At 42.1% G+C, this 19,853-nt stretch overlaps 1 protein-coding gene across 3 annotated transcripts in view; it reads left to right on the forward strand.

Moving 5' to 3' along the window:
- Nucleotides 1-1,172: 1,172 nt before the first annotated feature.
- Nucleotides 1,173-19,853, forward strand: part of ARSJ (arylsulfatase family member J) — an 85,727-nt gene continuing 67,046 nt past the window's right edge. For all 3 annotated transcript variants that reach the window (XR_006178739.1, XR_006178738.1, XM_042870441.1), the window contains exon 1: nucleotides 1,173-1,736. Coding sequence is in view for 1 of the 3 variants with exons in the window: in XM_042870441.1 (XP_042726375.1) it covers nucleotides 1,369-1,736 (368 nt within the window). In the remaining 2 variants the exon portion in view is untranslated. The remainder of the gene's footprint in view (nucleotides 1,737-19,853) is intronic.

Raw genomic sequence — 19,853 nt, forward strand, 5'->3', positions numbered from 1 at the left:
TGCGGAGCAGAGTGGCAGGGGCAAACTTCAGTGCTACGGTCAGCTTGTAAAAATGAGATGGAAATGTTGATCAGAGAGGACCACCAGACAGCGTGGGGTTAGCGGGACTGAGCCAGGGCTTCTGAGGTGCAGCAGTCACATGCCTTAGACTAGGTGGCTGGTTAAGAGTTAACGTATTAAAAAAACTAGTTTGAAAAAGTTGTTCCTGTCGGGATGACTCATGTTAGGCAGGTCAGACCTGCATATTCACTTCACTTTAGCGTAATCATGCATGAATGTAAGTTTCTGCTTGTTTCAGTGTCTTTCAGGACTAGGGGGAAGTTGTATTTTGCAAGTGCAGCACATTCATGCTTCAACCCAAAGTTTAAGAAATGATAGTGGTTTGAAAAGGAGCATTCCTCGCATTTGCCACAGTCTTACCAGAATTGGAGGGTTTGGGACTGGGGTCTGCTTTGCGGCTGAAAACAAATCCGGTACACTCATACATTCCAGACGTTTGCGGTGATTTCAAAAACGCTAACGACTATCGATAGCTCTGGGAGGGAGAAGCGGGACCCGCCGGCGGCCCGGGTTGCCCTTCGCAGCCAGGCTGGGGGCAATGGCAGCAGCGGGAGCCGCACGGAGCTGCCCCGGGCGCTTCGTACAGCTCGGCTGGGGCCGGCTGGGGACTGCCCAGCACCCCGGGGCCCTTGAGGCGGGGGGCACGGACAGGAGGTGAGGTGCGGAGAGGCCAGAGGGGCGGGAAACGAGAGAGCCACAAGTTGCCGCGAGGAGCTTGGGAGGGACCGGGGGGCGGGGGCGCGGAGCCGGGGTCCCCCTGCCCGCGGCGGAGCCGTGCGGCGGGGAGGGGAGAGGCGGGCAGGGGAGGGAGGCAGGGGAGGGAGCGGCTCGGCAGCGCCGGAGGGGGCGGGCGGAGGGCGCCTCGAGGCCGGTTGTGCGCGGAGGGGCGCGGGGGAGGCGGCGGGGCCCGGCCCGCTGGCGGCGGCGCTGCGCCGGGGCGCCCCGACTCGCCCCGCCATGGGCACCGGCCCCGGGACGGGTCGGCAGCGGCGCCCCGGCGCGGGGCCGGAGGCGGGCCGAGGGTGCTGTGACCCCCGGCGCGGCCCTGCCCACCCGGCCGGCACCGGTACCGGCGCCGGGCAGGGCGGCCCAAGGCGCCTTTCCCGCGGCAGCGGCTGGAGTTGTCGAAGTTGGTGGTGGCCGCGATGAGCGCGGCTTCTCTCCGCTTCCCCGCCCGGCGGGGCCCCTGATGGCTGCTGCCCCCGCCTCGCAGGCTGCTGGGTTTGGTCTCGGGTGGCTTTTTTTTATGTGTTTTTCTTTTTGTTATTATTTTTCTCCTCCGTCTCGCTCTCGCTCCAGCCAAGGTGAATGGCCCGCGGTGGGTGTAGCTGGCCTCAGCGGCTCCGCAAGGGGAAAATGCTGGCGGTGGGGGTGCTGGCCGGCCTCTCGGTGCTCAGCCTCCTCACCTACGGCTACCTGTCCTGGGACAGCCTCGGACGCGGCCCCGGAGAGGCGCCGGCAGCGCTGGGAGAAGAGCCGGGGGTCGGCGCCCCCAGCTCGCAGCCGCACATCATCTTCATCCTGGCTGACGATCAGGGCTTCAGAGATGTAGGGTACCACGGCTCGGAGATCAGGACGCCCACTCTGGACATGCTAGCTGCTGAAGGGGTTAAACTGGAGAACTATTATGTTCAGCCTATGTGCACACCATCCAGAAGCCAGTTTATCACTGGAAAGTAAGTTTACTGCTTCGTCCTTCAACTCACAGGCTTAAACGCCATTCCTCTTGAAAAGAACCCGGGTCTCTTGGGTGGAACCCTGTCAGGTATGCCTCTGCCTTACCCTGTAGGCAGAAGAGTGGCTTTCCGATTCGCTTAAAAACCTGGAGTGAAGTGGACTTTCTTATATGTTTGAAGTAGCGAGATAAAACTTGCACTCTGAGAGCCAGTAAGAATTCAGCACTGTGAGCTGCCCTAGCAGAGTGTTGTGATACGTGTACGTTTACTGCATTGCTAACATGTGTGCTAGTTGTCAAGTAATGTTGCTGGTACTCCAAAGCGATCAGCTAAGGATTTGCTGTTAGATTTTGTCGTGACTTTGAGGAGGGCTGCGTGCTAGGGAAGTGTAGGTGTGAGGTGTCCTCGCACAGACTGCAGCTGCACGTTGACTTGTTGGTCATACTGAGCTTCACCTTAACGCAGGTTCCCTCTGGGGGTTGCATTGAGTGTATGGGATGGTTCCACAATGCCTCACGCGTGGATGAATGCAAGGGCTCAGAACTCTTAGGATCCTCAGGGCCACGGAATCCCTCTTATCATAATGCAGCCACCTCTTTGCAAACGTTTGGAAACTTTTCTCTGAAGCCCCTGAAATAGGGGCAGTGGTAAGAGCAGCGGATGGGTATTGTGTAACTTGCTGCCTTTGGTAGTTTGTGTGTTACCATGTTCCATTAAGCAAACAATCCAACCTCAGGGCATTTTACATGAGAAAGCTACTAAGATTTAAGGAGAGGGGCTGACGGCAACAGGAATTTGAGCTGTAGGAATAGTTCCCAAAGAACTCCAAATGTGGACACATTTACTCTGGAACAAGAATGCCTTGTTTCTGTTTAGCTTAACTCACTCTGACAGGAACAGGGAAGTCTTAAAAGAACAAAAATGGAATGAGAGGAAAAAAGTTACTTAGTTTATTTTCTCATTTCTTTAAATATAAACAGGAACAAAGCAATGTTAATACTGCTGGTAGAAGAAACACATGTTTAAATAAAACAAGCAACTGGCCTGGTGTCTTCATCTCCATATGGTAAAACTGGAGATAATTCCTGGTCTCGCTCTAGTTCCAGACTTGCTGGATAAGTGAGGTTTGCACGGAGGACAGGCACGATATCTAGAGCAAGGCTTCCCATGGTTTTTCCTGTGCCCCCGCCCCCCCCCCCCCCTGGACGACTCTAGAGTTGTTTTGAAACATCTACTCACTTGTTCACAAGAACACAGTTGCCCTGCAGCAACTAAAGTAGTATCTAACATGGGTAATTAGTACTGGGAAAGCCTATATTGCATCCTGGTTGTCTTTAAAGCCATGCAGCAGTTGGAAGTGGGGACCAGTGCCAGCAGCATGTAGCCAGCCAGCTTTCTGAGGACCGTGGTTTGGGAACCAGTGCTTTACAAAGGGAACGTTATGCTGCAAAATGACTCAGTCAGCGGTTAGAGGAATGGGAGAAGTGGATTCTGGGGGAGCTGGGGTACCGTGTTGGCTCTTGGAGGCTGCAGGGGTTGCCTTTATGCTAAGTAGAATAAAAATAAAGGAAGGAGTAGCAATACCTCACTTTAATTATGTTGATCCTCCATTGCAGAGTGTTTACTGTGTAAATACATGGTAACAATCAGTAGGCATGTTGTAAGGAATCCACTTTGTTCATCAGCTTGTCAGGCGGAAATAATTCTGATAATCTGCCTACTTTGGTTTTGGAACCTTCTATAGGAAAAAGTAAATTTGCTTATACTTCATCTTTATTTTCTCAGTCTGCTGTTCTGAAACCTGTAGAATTTTTTTATTTTTTTTTATGTTGTTCTACTTTGGGGATAAAAGCAGCAGAGAGAGAAGACTGCATGACTGAGAAGTAAGGAAGGAAATGGTGACAGATTAATAGGTTTGGGTAAACTATTTACAAGACAGATCCAGAGGGATGCAGCCTGAAGATAAATGCTGGTGATAACTACTCTGAATGCAGAGGTGCCTTAATTAAAATGCCAGGACTCAGAAGCATTTAATCCAGGAGAAGTGCTGTTATTTCTTGAATTCCAGCATGTGTTAGTTCAAGCCTGTTCGTTCACTGAAGGCCCACCTGGATGCTCTGTGCTTCCCAATGCACATACTGTGCGTAGCGTGTTCCAAACGGTAACTGATTGATCTGTGGAAAACAGAGGAACTTGTGTAAACCAGAGTCATTAGGAAGCCCTGGCTTAAATTGCCAAGTGGAAGTTAGACTTCAGGCAAAGAGACTTTGAATGCTCCAAATTCTTTGTACGTCTCCAGGCAATCTCTCTTAGGCTTACACTAGTAAAGGGACCCTTTTTTGGTAGCTCTCCCATGCTAGTGAATGACTGTGGGGGAGAAGGTTAAAGAGCTGAGGTTAATCCCTTTTTTTTTTTCTTCTCATGTTATCCACAGCACTGCAGCTGGTAAGTCTGTCTTTTTCACCATTGCCTCTGTTTCACTTTCTCATGTCCAGAGCTTGACTCTTTGGCCTCCTTTAAATTCTTGCTCTCCACCACTGTTACCTGTCAAATTCCTGTAGGCTAAGAGTGAGGCAAGGTTCTACAGCTTTTATTTCATTCTGTATTTAAAGGTGCAGGGAGGGGGCTGCAGCTGAGCTGAGTGTTGGAAGTAGGGAAGAAATGTGTGAGCCAGTGGGCTGGCTGCCACGTGTGATGTGCTGTCCCGGCAGGCTGTGCTGGGGCCACAACAGGGAGGGGAGTGAGGCGACTCTTGGGAAGCAGCGCAGCCCTTGCTCTGCAGCTGCACCAGTGACCTGGCTGAGAGTTTGCTCCTCGCTGAGCTATCCTGGAACTGCTATAGTTCCTGCCTGGGCTCCTGCAGCTGGCTTGAGAATTTGATAGCCAGTGCTCTCTGAAGACTTCCTGCTATTGTTATGTGCTGGTTTTAGCAGGGCAGCGGGCTGCATATGCTCAAGAAGTATTGAACAGCTGATAAATTGTAGAAAGACTGTAGACAAGTTAGAATTTGTGTTCCACACCAGTTCTGTTGCGTGACACAGTATTCATTTTAGCCTCTTTCTTAAAAGTAATAGACATGGCTCAATAAGGAAAAATAAGTACATTTCTAAACACATTATTTTATTGGAATTTACATAGAAGATCATAAAAAAGTAAGGATTGTAGCCAGGTTGTAATCAGGTGGTAGGAAAAGGGTGCAAAAACACACAAGGGTGCTCAGACTGTGCCCAGGTGACACCACAGGCTGGCATGTGGTGAAATACTCCTTGAGTTAGCTGTTGTATCTGTGTGCTTAATGGCCTTGATGACTTCTTATTCCTGTAAGCTACTTTTGCCAGTAGAGTTTAAGATGGTCTTGATTTATTGAACACTACAGGGTTATATAACATACAATGAAAATCTTAAGATTATGTGTGAAGTTTTTTGTTTACCTGTGTGTAAGAGTTGTCTGAGGTGAGATAGAAGGTACGTTGTTAATCTGCTATGGTATGGTTAGATGTAGTATTGCTTATTTACATAATTTCTTACATTATCACAAACAGTCATCTCCTTTTTAAAAGAAGGATTACTAAAGCATAGGTAGTATAGACATTTTCCCAGAGCTTTTAAAGAAGTTTTGAAAGATTATAACCAAAAGGAGAAGTATTTCTTTTAGCTGGTGAGACAAAAAGGCTGTAAGCTTAGCTACCTCAACAGATGTTTATCTGACCCAGCTCTATAATATGCAGTGTAGTTGTATTCACTAGACTGTACTTCATTTAGGAAAGGAATTTGAGAAACAAGATGGATTAGAATAGAAGAAATCTAGTCAAAATATGTCATTCTTTTTTTTTTTTTTTTTTTTTTTGGCATTACAAAGGCAGCAGGTAACTAACTCCAGTTCTATGTCCCTGGTTTTCTAAGGGATCAACTCGGTCTGTTACGTGCTCTGGACTCCTTTTGGGCCACAGGAAGGCTTCTGATATACACAGGAGTATGGGGATCTGTGTTTGTAGAAACTGATACACAGCCAGGGTTACAGATCACTAAAGAATCTGAACTCCCTTTTACGATGAGTACTTATGAATCATGGAAGCCCCACACTAATCTCAGGAATAAGCTCTGCATGATGGATGGAATGTGGAGATGGAAGATGTTGAGAAATGTTGAAGATCTGGGGAAATAAATCCCTTTTCCCCTGAGAGAAAATGAGATACAGTGAACTTGCTCATCCAGAGGAGACAGAAGTAGGCTGTAATAATTTTATGTGGGTTCATTAACTGTGTAAATAATACACACATGTGTATTACTTGTTAGTATGCATGCTCATCCAGGCATGACTGGATGTGTAGCTGTATGTTGTTCACCATTAAAAATGACAATATCTCAGCAAACTAAGAGTTATTTTGACAAGTAGAATAGAAGAAAGTTTAAAATATTTTTAATTGAAAGCAGTGCAGCTGACTTGCAAGCAAACAGAAATATTCTAGTTTGAGGGTTCAGACTCTCGATACACCTTCTCCTGCCTCCTGGGCTCATAGGGAGCGATCTCAGCTGTTTGGTTGCTCTGAGCAGGATTCAGAACAACCATCTGTGACTGAGAAGTTATCTTCTGCCTCCTGAGGTGGAGGGTCTCAAAGACCTGAGGTCTGTACTCTTCACTGCCCTGTGTGAGCCCTGAACCAGCTGGGTATTGGTGAGCTATCAAGCAGAGGAAGGCCACCAGGTCAGATATTCTCAGACCACCTTGCAAGAAGTGAACTTGGAAGCACGTGAGTGATGGGCAGGCCCGCCATGGCAAAAGAGACAAGCACAGAGACCCAGGTGGTTTCTACGGGTGATCAGCACATTCAGAAAAAATTTATTGTTCTATAGGAAGAAATACTGTGAATAACACTCCATTATATTTGTAATTAATGAAGTATGAAGGATTGCAAAATGTCTGTCCAGTGTGTCAAGAGATGGCCTTGTACTGTGTCTGCTCTGATATGAAGAGATTTGGCAGTCATTGGTCTCGAGTGTAATTTTGGCCATTGTTTTCACTAAGAACTTGGAAAGTAAAATTAAATGTGTGGCAAAGAAGGATATACCAAGATTTAAGAGGCTGCAGTAATACTGAAAATCATCTTGACAAACTAGAAAAATAATCTGAAAAAGCAGAATTAAATTCAGTAGTGACAAATGGAAGAACATGTTGGAGGAAGAGTAATAACCTCAAAAGCAGAGAATGGTGAACAACTGCTTAAACAGCAGTTCTTTAGAAAAGTAGTTGTAAAGATAGCAAATCATACATTGAATATAAAGTCAGCAATATTGTGCTGTTACAAAAAAGGTAAGCATCATACTGCTTTGTGTAAGAGGGAAGCGTGATGGATATGTGAAGCACCCCTTCTGCACTGTTGCTGGAGCACTTGTGTCCAAACCAGAGCATTGCTGTCCCAGAGCACTGCGAAATTGAATAGAGTCACTGTGAGAGTGAGCAGGTATCTCAAAAAGATAACTTTAGAGGAAAGATCAGAAGGGACAAGATAAGTCTTCACTGATTTAAGATCAAGGCTTTATGGCAAGGTGGAAGGGGATTGTGGGCAGAAGGGGATCAGTGAATGCGAATGGTACTACAACTAAAGGGCTTTCCTCTGTAAGAAAAGACTTCTTGTTAGGTAGTAGGGAAAACTCAAATGGTAATGACTGTGAAACCCTGAACAGCTTGCTTTGGGAAATTGCTGAGTTTCTTTGTTGGCAGTCATTAAGAAAAGACAAGACAAATATGTCAGGAATGACATAGTGTAGTTGAATTTGTCTTGGGGAAAAGGTTGAACTAGATGGCTTCTCTTCCAGCTCATACTCTTCTCTGGCTCATTTGAATTAGATATTAAGTACAGAAGGTGTTCTGAAGGGGAGTGATGATAAAGTATTTTAAAAACAATACACTACAAATTATTTCTGTTTTTATTCTGAGGTAAAGTAGGCTGTGTGAGTGAAAGTTCAGTTTTCTTCCAGAAATTCCTTTTTTCCATATTCTGATTTTTCTCTGAAAATTTTCAGGATTTTTTCCCCCTAGGCCTTTATAACTCTTGTGGTATGTAATCATTTATTTCTGCTTCTTTCTCGACAGTTTGTGGGACTGCTGCCAAACATGTTGAGGTGTCTTTTTCCATGTTCTTGTTATATGTCTTGCACTTAGGATGACATTGTCCATGTATATGTAGCATACAGAGCAAATAAATAATTAAACATTAGGACTTCTTTTTCTTGTTTCGTTCTCCTTCAATGCTCTCCTGTGTTCTTTCTGCAGAAAATTGTATCCAGTGAAATGCCCCATAGCCTTCAACTGAAAGTTAAACTCAAAGCCTGTTCATATCATTGTAATTAGTAATGTGCTGATGTGCTAAAAAAGGAATGTTTGAGGAAAGAGCAGGAAAGGAAACTACATATGAACAATAAGGATTAAAAAAAAATAACATGAAGGGAGTAGCAGAGTTTAGTGCAGGTTGTAATAAATTTTTCTTGCATTGCTTTCAGGAAATATTTCTTATATGTTTTTTAATCATATTGTTTAATACTTTTGGTCCACTGCCTATATGAATATAAAGCAAACATAGCATTATCTGATGTGGATTAACTAGATAGCGGCAACAGATTTGCCTTTCTCATTGTCCAGTGTATACAAACTGCAGTAAGTTAAGTAACACGGTTAAATATAAATACAGATCTGTAGATCTGACAGATCTGTACCTTTGCTTGTTTGTTTATATTCTTAAATGCCTGATTCAGTAAGACCTCTGTGCCTTGACATCTGTCTCACTGTCTTGACGTGTAGAATTTGAGATGGTTGTTTGTGAGCCGCAGATCAGCCGTATCTCACACCTTGGGCACAGGTGTCAAAGGAATGGAGAATGAAGGTTGCTCTGTACTGATGGCACCAGCAAGTGTGGCCTGTGGGGTCCTCACACGTGGAGCAGGAGGAATGTGAGAAAGTGCACAGGGTTAATCACGGTTGTCACTTTAGGCACCAAAAGTGCATTCCCACACCACGTGTTCTTGGAAAAAGCAGTTCAATGCCTGCTTTAAAAGGTCTATGTGGAGTAATAGGAATGTTTTTTGTTATTAATGCTTACAGCCATAAGTGTTTATTCTAGTATTTGGAAGCTACAAAAGATATTGAAAGCAGTACAAAGGAAGATGTCCCAAACCTTGCTTAAAGTCACAAACATCAGCAGACAGTTTTCAGCTTCTTTGGCAGACGCTGAATGTTCAGGTTATCATTTTGTGCAGAGATCCACATGACAAAGATACTTTATTATACGATCATTTAGTACTGTCAGTTTACCTTCCTCTAGTATTTGTTGCACAGTGTGGTGGCGTGTGGGCAATCTTTGTGATGGACACTGAGAAACTGAAATGGAGACAATGGAGATTGTCAAACATTCAAATGTTGAAAAGATTCAAACATATTGCTTCTAATAATTTAAAATACTTGTTTCATACTAAAATTTGGTTGGACCAAAAGACCTCCATAAATCCCTTCCAGCCTAAAAGCATTTTATGGTGCTAATTTGCCACAACAAATATTTTTGGAGCAGGGGAAGGGAGCAAATCGCATCAGTGTTGCTTCTCCCCCTGTAGAATTGCTCCTGGTAAAAAAAATAAAGTATTTGGAGTGTTTAAGTGTTTGGTCTGTGGCCTTCTTAACCAGCGTGAGCGCACTCTCTTCGGAGTCAGCACTATCACGGTCCTAATAAATCTTGTTTTTCCAAGACCACAGCATACTGGTGAGGATACAACAGCACTAAATTTAGCATTATTTCTGAAAGTCTCAACTGTTCCCCGTACTTTCACCAGACCCACGCAGGAAGTATATACATTACTAAGCATACAGAGGCTTACATGTGTCAGCTGCATACTTCCTTGAAGCTGCTTTACAATTTGTGAGATTTATTTCTGTCGTCTTTCTTCTTAATCAGATTGTTGCTGCTTTTACAGTATGGAATTCATTTTAATAGGAAAATGAGAATTTGAGCCCATGTATGAAGCTAGAAGGAAGGAAATGCTCTGTTGGGTCTTAATTTTGCAAGTAAGTAGTTGTAGCCCTTTTACATTGCAGAATGTATAGTCTTTTAAGGTGAAAAAGAGTAAGGCTCTGTGATGAGCTCAGGAATACTTGGCCATCTTGCTCATACTAGGGGTATATTCTGTGCATGATGCAGTCTTATATAAAGATTAAGAGTTTAGGTAATACTGTTTGGCACTATTATAGCCTTCTTGAGTTTTTACTGCGTCACAGATTATTTTTTACAACCCTTGGCAGTAATGTGTTTCCCACAGTGAAACCTCACGTAGCATCTCTTGGAGTCTGAAGGTTTTCTGTTGATTTCAACATTTAGTAAGTTTTGCCATCTCAGACAATTGCAAGGTTTGTGTGTTGCGTTTCCGTTGTTACCGGCTTCTGTTTTGTTTGTAGCAACTTGAAATTTTGGCACTTTACCTGCTCCTTGTAAACCTTTGCCAGGTCTGAGTTGGTGGCAGACGGAGTCCAGCAACAGCAGGCTCTTGGAGGGGTCAAATGTTTTCATAGATGCTTTCAGAGGAGATGTTTCTGTTGATTTTGGGTTCCAGTCTTTTTGTACAGTGCATTATATTTCTGCCATACAAAACATTGGCTGTTTTCAGCCTGGAAAATGTAGCACAAGTAGTGTGTTAATGGCTTCTGTATGAACTCGGAGCCTCTTATCAGCATTGTCAGCAGGAGCCAAGTGGCTTTTTTAGCATCCTTTTGATACTGTGCCTGCTGCTACTAAGTGTGACCTTCAAGTGACCTTGAAGTTTAATACTCTGCATTTGTGCCAACTGTTGTCTCCTACACTGCATTTGTTAACCAGTCCTGATCTCTGACAATGAGTTGATTTAGAAGTTTTCTTTCAGAGGTGTAGCTTTTCTATGCAAGTCTTTATAGTGCTTTTTGACTCTGGAAAGCTGTCATAAGAGGACGACACTGTGTTTATTCAACAAGTTTCCTCTGTGTAACTGAGTCACATCTTCTCACTTCAGTAGCGAAAACATGTTTCGCTACCAATAGCCATGGTGAGTCAACATTCCTAAGGCAAAATTAAGTTTGTGGGTTATTTTGTTTTCCTTAATGTCCAAGCCTGAGACAACTTACAGGAAAAAAAAATTGTAGTAAGCATTTCCAGTTGAAATGATTTCATGTTGTAGTTGTTGGTTTTTATTCTGGCATTTTGAGTTCTTAGAAAACTATTGATCATCTATGTTTAGGGTCAGAAGCGAATACAGCATGAAGAGGCATTAACCATTCATGAAGGGAATGGGCTTTACTTTGTGAGCTTGAGTCCTTTGCCCAGGTTCCTGTGTTGGGAAGCCCTGTCTGTGAGGTGATGGCACCCATCACACATACAGGGACAATTGGTGAACAAACCCTTTCCTGGCCTTCTAGTTAGGAGAAAGCTGCTTTGTGGTTTGTGTTTCTTTTGTGATGAATGTGTGTTTAAAGATATGTATGTTATTAGATTAGCACAGACATGATGATAGGGGTGCTTGTGTGAGAACAGATTTTTTTTTTTGTACCTAACACTGAATGCAGTTAGGTTGATGGTAATTGCAGATAAAGGACAAGTTTTGCATTAGAATCATTGATTTAAATATATACGGAACATAGGAATAGAAAAGAAAAGCATTTAGAATGTTTTCAAATGCTGGATTTTCATGCCAGACATGAATTTTCATATTCATATGTCAAAGCTTGGTGTAAGTAAAATGGTGATTGTTGAGAATGCTATGGCTGGCACCAGAAAGTCAGCTTTTTTGTAAAGGTTTATTCCATAGGGAGTTATCAAACCATTGCACATGCCCTTCTTCGAGTATCTTAGATAGAAATGAATACACCACAGTTAGGATCCTATGTAGACTTACCTCAATGGAGGTAAATGAACGTCTCTGAGGAGGTGATTAAAAGTGCCTTTGTTAAACTATATGACTGTTCCTCCTTTATGTAAGATGTCCTGAATGAAATTCCTTGGGCTTTACTGTGCTGAAGAAAGAAGTAACAAATGAAAAGACAAATTAGAGTTTTGACAGATAAGATGTTTTCAAGAAGAACAATGGCAAGATTATTTAGCGGAGCTAGCAGAGAAGTGAGATAGTGGTTAGAGGATGCTATAAGGATTTCCACATCTGTCCCAGTCTAAATCTTCTCTTGAATTGCCTTTTGGCCACAGGCAGACAGCGCCACGTGTCCAGGCTTCAGTTTGCACATCTGTATTGGTGAACTTTCTTATGACATTGTTGTAATATGTTTGGAGCAGGGAAGATTTCTGAAGTTTATCATTTGTTAACTTGACCCAGTTGCAGGTTCCTTCTGCAGTCTCCCATCTCTCCACAGGAAAGGCATGTCCCCCCAGTAATAAAGGTCCTCTGTAGCATTTTCCTCCTGTTCTTAAGAATGCCTCTCTGACCTTTTTTGCACCATGCAAATTAAAATTGAAAAGCAAAGCAAAAATAAACCAACACCACAATCTGAGTATTTTAGGTTGTCCCAGAATCACTTTTAAGCCTGTAGCCACTCAAATGTCATCCAGACTTTCCTGGACGCTGGCCCAACAGGTTGTGCTTTTGGAGTCTTACGTCTCTTTCCAGGGGCCATCAGTTCAGCTGCCCAGACTTAATCCATTTTTTTTGCATTTCCCGTTATCCTGCCTCCAACACTGAAAAAAGGGGAAGCCAAGCCACCTCTTCTCCTGAAGAAAGAATGGAATCACCCCGTCATTTGGTTCTCTCCCTAATTCCTCAGGTATTTTTGGCTAAATTACATGCTTGATATATCTTTCAGACAGGAACAGAACTTATGTTTATGTTTCTCAGTTACTGGCATGTAAGTTTTGTATCTGTAGTGCAAGAATATTTATACTTGTCAGAGTCTTTTAAAGCTGGATTTATTGTAGTTGACCACAGAAGTATATACGTGTTAAGATTTGTCATAGATAATAGTCCTTGCACAGTTCCGAAAATATTTTTAAAACACTTCAAAAGCCTTCTATCAAAGGGGATTTTCCAATAAATAGTTGATATTTAGCCTGCGCCTTTCCATCACTGTAGTATGTTAAACCTGGAAAAGGTGATCCTAACAAGGAGGAGTGGGAACTTTACAGAGGTAGTGCTAAGCAAATTCTTCAAAAAGAAAACAAACCTAAGGCACTTGAAAACAGTTCAGGATTTTCTAATTAGATATGACATGATATCATATGCAGCGTGATATATAGGCATGTTTATTCACCTTTCAAGTTTGCCTTTCTCTTTTTGAATCAAGCCATGCCTCGCTGATTTACTGCAAGTCCTGGAATTTACACTGCCAGCTTGTCATAGCAACGTAGGGAAATTTGTTACACCTTCGTTTGCAATCTGATATGAGAACAAGGTGTTTTCAGTAGCACAGATGTTTGGCGTGCATCTGCAGCGCCCTGGCCCGAGCCCTGCTTGGCGCTGCCTGGCTGTGCTGGACCCGGCTGCCGCAGGCGCTGCCAGTGTTCCAGTAGCAGTGTGGGGCTGGCCGTCTTTGTGCTGAAGGAACAAATGAAGCACCGTGCTGCTCAGCTTGTTTGCTTCAGCCTTGCGATGTGGATCCAGCTGCTCTTGCTGCGCAGCGAGGTGAGCAGGATCTGAGCAAAGCTCAGCTGGCTGACGTGGGCACAGTGAAGCTATGTTGGTTTGGCTCCTGAACTGAAATGGTCTTGCTCGTAGCCAGCCATCAATGGAGAGAGCAAGCTGGCATTTCCATATCCACACAGTCACCTCCAGAGAACAGGGATGTAAGAAATAATAAATTCCCTGACTCACCCCTCTCAGGAAATGGCAACAAAAACATCACTAAAATACTTGGAATTACCTTGTTCCTTAAATCTTCAACAAAGATTTCCCCCAGGCAGACCTAGCTATAATTTTAGTTATATAGTATACAGTACATAATTTTAGTTATATAGTTTTTCTATTGCCTAATTTCTATACTGCTTCAGTTTAAGTTTATGATTTCGATTCCTAAGTGAAGGACTTCCTTTGCTACAAAAGTTGATCAATCTCCTGTATGCCCAAAATCTATTATCATGTCTCTGCTCTTCCTTGGGTAAGATCTGTTCTTGCCATCTTTCTACCTAGATCTTGGTTTACATACTGATGATGATTCCTAATGTTCTCCTCTGAACATTTTATCTTATTAAAAGTCGTGCTCAGAACAGGACGCAGTGTTCCATAGACCAGTACTGCCACATTATTTTGTTCTAAGTCCCTAAGTTTCTAAAACATTTTCATTCTTGGGCATTTGAAGACAGTATGTGACTCCTTTACTGGCATGAATTCACCTCAGCGGAAAATCTGGCCAAAGCATTTGTGTATCATAGAGTGTATGACTCTTCTTCCACTGCTGATGGGTAGAAAATGTTGCAGGAACAAAAGATCTTGTCCTGTCTTTACTGGCTAAGCTGTGATCAGTTGATGATTATCCCCCATGGGTTTGTTCCCGGTAGAACACCCACACTGAGGTACAGTGCTGGTCAGAGTGCATTGAAGCCACACTGATACTTAAAAAGGAACCAGCCATATTCGAGGTATGTTCCCTCTCATGTCTGAACATTTGGAAATTAAGCAAATGCATTTCCTTTTCCTACAGCAGATTGAAAATCCTTTGTCAGCTGTTGTATTTCCATGCATTAAACAGACTGTCATATGTTTTACTTCACCAGTCACTTTTATGCGTCTTTAAAGAGGATGTTTTTTTTTCCCCACAACATCAGATCACTGCTGACTCATCTACGTGTTGGGTTATCAGTAAAACCCAGATCTTGTTTCTGTTAGGAAAAAAAAAAAAAAAGCAGTGCTTATTGCTACCTAAAAGCCCTACTTTGCAGTTGTCATTGAATTGCCTTCTGTTTTTGCTCAGGCTGCTCCTCTCGTTTGTGTTCAGTTTGGATTTTGACCTGTTAAAAATCCTCCTGTCAAAAATGCAGCATGGCAGCTCTACTAGCACAAATTGTAGGCTGCATGGGTAATGAAATTTACTGTGTATAAATTTCACCTTTAAAATGTATTTATAGCCCATATGAAAAGAATCAACATAAGAGTAACAAACCGAATTGCTTTTACTTATTCCTTAAGGATATATTATAAGAGTGAAAAAGCCTGTAGCTTAAACATATTTGTTGCAAATTCCTCATCTTAGAACTTGAAACTGAATTTCCTGAATAAATTTTTAGGATTAGTTAAGGAAAACATATTGGCCTTTTGGATCACTTTTTCAGCCACAGACTTTTAAAGCCTTGTGTGTTTGTTTGGGGTTTGATTGTGTTTTGTTGGGTTTCTTTTCCTACTCTCCCTTCCTCATTTTTCTGGTTCATATTCAATTCAACTAAGTTATTATCTGTTTTGTTGTGACTATGTCAGAGGGGCCATGTAAATGCATCCTGATAGGCAAGGGTTCTACTGGCTGTCACCCATTAGTTTGAAACAAAGATAGGAATAGGTTGATTGTCCACTTTTTTTTTTGTGTTTCTCTGGAGAAATTGGGTGAAAAATTGCCAAAATGGTAGTGGCAATTTTGGTAGTTAAAATTATCAAAAGAGCAGAACCTTTTCTGTGCCCATGTCGTTGTGATAAAGCTGGAAATATAAGGCTTGTACAAGCTGAGAAGCCAGGCTGTCTTGTACTTCCCATGGTGAACAAGGAAGGATTCGTCCTTTACAAGCTGTAGTTTCTCTGTAGGCGGGGCTAAACCTTGTAGTTGGTAGATGTTCCTTCAAGATAAAGTACTTGAATGTATTTCTTCGCAAGAAAATGTTTGTATTGCAGATCAAGGTGATCATAAATCAAATGCAAAGCTGCAGAGCTGATAGACAGGTACAGCTTCTGACAGTATTCAACAATGCAAGTAGACTTGTACTCATTAATATTCTCATAATTGTAGTTGTTTTGCTGAGGAAAGAACAATTTGATGAATTAATGGAAAGAGGAGTTTCTCCTCGTTGACATACAAAAGCATTTTCTTAAAAGACTTTCTGAAGCTTTCAGTTCTTTTGAAGTAGACATATGGTTTTTAGCAGCAAGGATTTTTTTCCTGCAAGATTGCTGTTGGATTTTAAAGATCAGAGATAGCCAGTCATCATGCTCCAGGTGTTTCCTCTGCTATGGCTAATACCTGTTTTTATTAGCAGCATACACTTTTATTTTCATTTGAATCATGTTCTGCAAAAATGCAATTGTCACCTGTTATCAGAAAATTTGATTTTGGTTCCATGTTGCCCTCTTCCTCTCCAAGAACATGGGTATGATGAAGGTAGGTAAAATAATCCCTTACTAGACCAAAATCATCAAGATTATATTCTAAAAACTGAATTTGGCAGCTTCTTCATTTGAGCTAGCATTCCTGGAAGAGGGCAGCATCTGGCAATAATTCCTATTTTTTGCATATCAGCATTTTTCTTTTTTTTTCCTACATCATTAGTAACAAACACATCCTTGTGCATTGGCTGCATTCTTTGCACATTACTTCTCTGCAGTAAAATTCTGTGTCTGTTACTTGTAATTCTCAGAAGAGAGTGCTGAAGATTTTAAAACTTTACTGTTAAAAATAAGTGCTATAACAGTACCCAACCTGTTGAGGAGACTTCCTGGAAGAAAAACTGCTGTGCTCAAAAATGCATTACTATTGCACAGAAGCACTGCCCTTTTACTTCAGTGATGATAGAACAGTCTGTAGAATAGAGGTCTGTAGGCCTTCTTAATGTGTTGTCTGACCTAATTTTTGTAAAGTGCAACTACTGTATTAGAAATTGTTATCCAAATGAAAGTCGTGGCAGAAGGGTTTTAGTTTTAAAATGATTTATATCAAATCATCGTGTATGTAATTGGAAGTAGTTTTTGCGAGTGCTACTTTGTGTCTGTTTTGAAAGGGAACATTATGGAATACAGAAAGCCAAGTTAGGTTTTGGTATCTAGAAAAAGCATTAGCCAGAGAGAGATGTATATTTGCGTTTTCTCTGTCATCGTTCTTCTCTGAAAAATAAATTTGCTATCACCCTTGAACTTTCAATCTGCTGGCAACAAACTTAGAGAGCCACAGTAGCTGACTTAAAAAAAATAAAATAAAATAAAATAAAAACCTGAAAAACTCACTCCTATCAACCTTAATTCCCTTGGCTTGCATGTGGGAAAATTTGAATTTAGCAAATGGAACAAGTATGTCCTGAATCTGCTCTGTTTGCTAGCAATTGATCAGTTGTGTCAAAACAGTTCTGCACACTTGGAATTAAATTTGGTTGTGTTTTTTTTTTTTTTTTTTTTTTTTGAAGGAAGCACTTGCAAATATTACCATGCTGCAAAAAATGTCTGAAACAGTTGGTGCTGATAAAACACTGGCCAGGAGGGCATGGAATTAAAATATTTCCCCTCAGTTGTCTGCTTTGGGCCTGTCAGCTGCTAATGCCATACAGAAAACTGTGTACATCTATACTGTGCTGATCCAAACTAAAAATGTTTTCCTGTATAAACGGGTTTCTTTTAATGGAATCTTTCACCAATTTTGGCTTTGAAAACTGTGCTTAAATTGCAGTCAACTTGCCTCGCTCCCAAACCTCCAGTGCATCAAAATCTCCTGCCTTTTGCAATTTGGAACTCGACATCAATTGCACTGACATGAATGGAAATATTCCAGGCTTACGGTGGCCTGGTGTAGACTAGTTAGTGACTTCATATTGGAAAGCATTCAAATTTTAAGTCTAAATGAACTAGGCTCAGAGTGTAAATTTAACTGCACATCCTTTAAAAGTGTGCTAAAATATTTTATGCAAATTGCACAAACACTACAGATTTCATATTGTAATTTTCAGTCATTTTAGGAAACAGTAGCAAAGGGAAGGGATAACGTGGAAATGAACTCCAGAAAGTTTACTGAAAATTTTAAATCAGTATAAGTAAAGATTTATTTTAGTGATTCTTGCATTTCTAAAATGCAATGTGAAAGACAAATTCTGTGTCAGCTTCTCGACCAAAGACTACCAGTGCTTCTACTTCATTTCCCACTCTGGTGCTGGCTGTGTAGGTCACACTGAGTCAACACATGCAGATGAAGTGAGAACATAGTGATATTTACTGGTTGCCTTTGCATTCTCATTCTTTAGAGGAAGTGATGTCAACATCAGGCTCAGCCCATCCTGCCGTCTGTCACAGCAACATCTTGTCCATGCATGTGAAAGTTAATAAAGGCAATATAAAGACATTTAGGAGACAGATTTTCTACGCTCATCATGACTTCTCAGTTGCACACTTAACAGTCTTAAAAATCTGGCAAAGAGACAGAAGTAGAGTGCAGTATGTTGATAATGTCAAATCTGGATCTGTCTCTTATGTGGTGCAGGTAGGCATAAAGAAAAGCAAAAGACCTTAGGCAGAGAGAAAATGTCATCCATCTCCAAAGTGAAATCCCGAGTACCTGAGTTGCTAGTTTTTTTTAATTGTCAGTGAATGCACTGTTCCTAAGAATTGGTGTGCAATTCTGATGCATCATTTTGTTTGTTATTTTACTGTTACATCAATTTGCCTTTGTTTTGTTAGTTAGATGAAACTGTATTTAAAAGTAAAGCAGTTATTTACAAGATTTTAATGCAAATGTTCCAAAATACACTTATAAATAACAGCGTGGATTTCCTTAAAAGAGTTGTTTAGGTAAAGAAATCTAAATAAACCCAGACAATCCATTGAAGCAAGTGATAGGCACCTGAAGACAAGTTATACGCAAGAAGCAGAGAGAAGTGAATGCAGTATGGCTGGCTGTATGTGCCCTCCCATTCTGCATCCTCTGCTGGGAATGAAGATCTTGTTGGAAAAATTAAGCGTTTTCTGCTCACGCGATGCACCTGGAGATTGGCACGTCAGAAGACATGACAGAGAGAGAACAGATTGCTTCCCTTCACTGAAGTAGATGACTTAACCTATTTACTATGTATGACACACAGCCATTATGGTTTAAGAAAAATGTTCACAGACTGTGTGAGTTTGCTGATACCACTTGCCTCTAAGTTTGCACCTCATCAATTCGTTATTTAAGGAAGTGAGGAAGGAAAGAAACTGTGTCTTAATCTGTGTAGGTGGATGGTAATGCAAGAGCCAGTGAAGTAGGAGGACAGCCTGCAGCAGAGCCAACAGAGAACTTTGCTGTTGGCTGGGGCACCAGGGGGCAGATGCTGGTCTGGTCTGGTCTGGTCTGTTTGCACTTGTGCGGAGCAAAGAGCCACAGAAAGGGCATGCTGCCTCATGGGATGGGTAAGTGATAAAACTGGGAAATGGGGAAGTCAGAAGGGTGGGCCTGACCTCCCCCTCCTTCTGCCCTTCTTCCCTGTAATCTTGCTCTCAGCCTGGATCAAGTTAGGAGTTTCTGAAAGCTGTTTTCAGAGGGGTGAAGATGAGAAATTCCGTATCTGTAATTGTCATCACAGACTCTGGAGGAAGTCACTGAACCGTGAAAACCTTAGCTACTTGGGTCTTAAAGCTGAGGCTGCAGTTTTGGCCCTCCTTAGCTGCTTCCATCAAAGGTTTTCACATGGTTTTAGCAACATCATTAAGGCTAGCATGACAATATTCTGTGAGAGGAGAACTGGATTATTATTTTGGTTTGATAAGAATTAAGAGCTGTGATGGTCAAATTTATTTGAGCCTAGCTGTGTGACCTAGGATGCTTTGCTGAATTTTGTCCTTCTAACAGAGGTTACTGCTCTGTACTAGAGGAAGCAAATGAGAGTGTAGTTCTCTCTTTTTAAGATCCAGCCACAACCTGGGCTGTTTGCTTCAGCTGTCATTAAAGTGGCTTTCTGCTAAGACCAAGGCAAATGTTTTCTGGAGCGAGCAATCTCTGAGAGAGGGTAGAGAGAGGAATATCTCAAGAAGACACAGTGCAATTTTAATACAGTCAGAGTTCTCTGTGGTTTGCTCTACATGTCCAAAGGCATGTACTTTGGCATGTAGGAAGTTTGAGACAGATCAGTAGAGATTCCACATTTCCCAAATCTATATTTTGCTTCCTTAGCTGCCAGTTTCCTTGAGGATGGAAAGTGCAATGTGCAGACATAGTTTATTTTCTAGAAAAGA

This window comes from Lagopus leucura, unplaced genomic scaffold (assembly GCF_019238085.1).
Source record: "Lagopus leucura isolate 7727_CA_CO unplaced genomic scaffold, USGS_WTPT01 Super-Scaffold_100004, whole genome shotgun sequence".
In the NCBI taxonomy this organism is placed as follows: domain Eukaryota; kingdom Metazoa; phylum Chordata; class Aves; order Galliformes; family Phasianidae; genus Lagopus; species Lagopus leucura.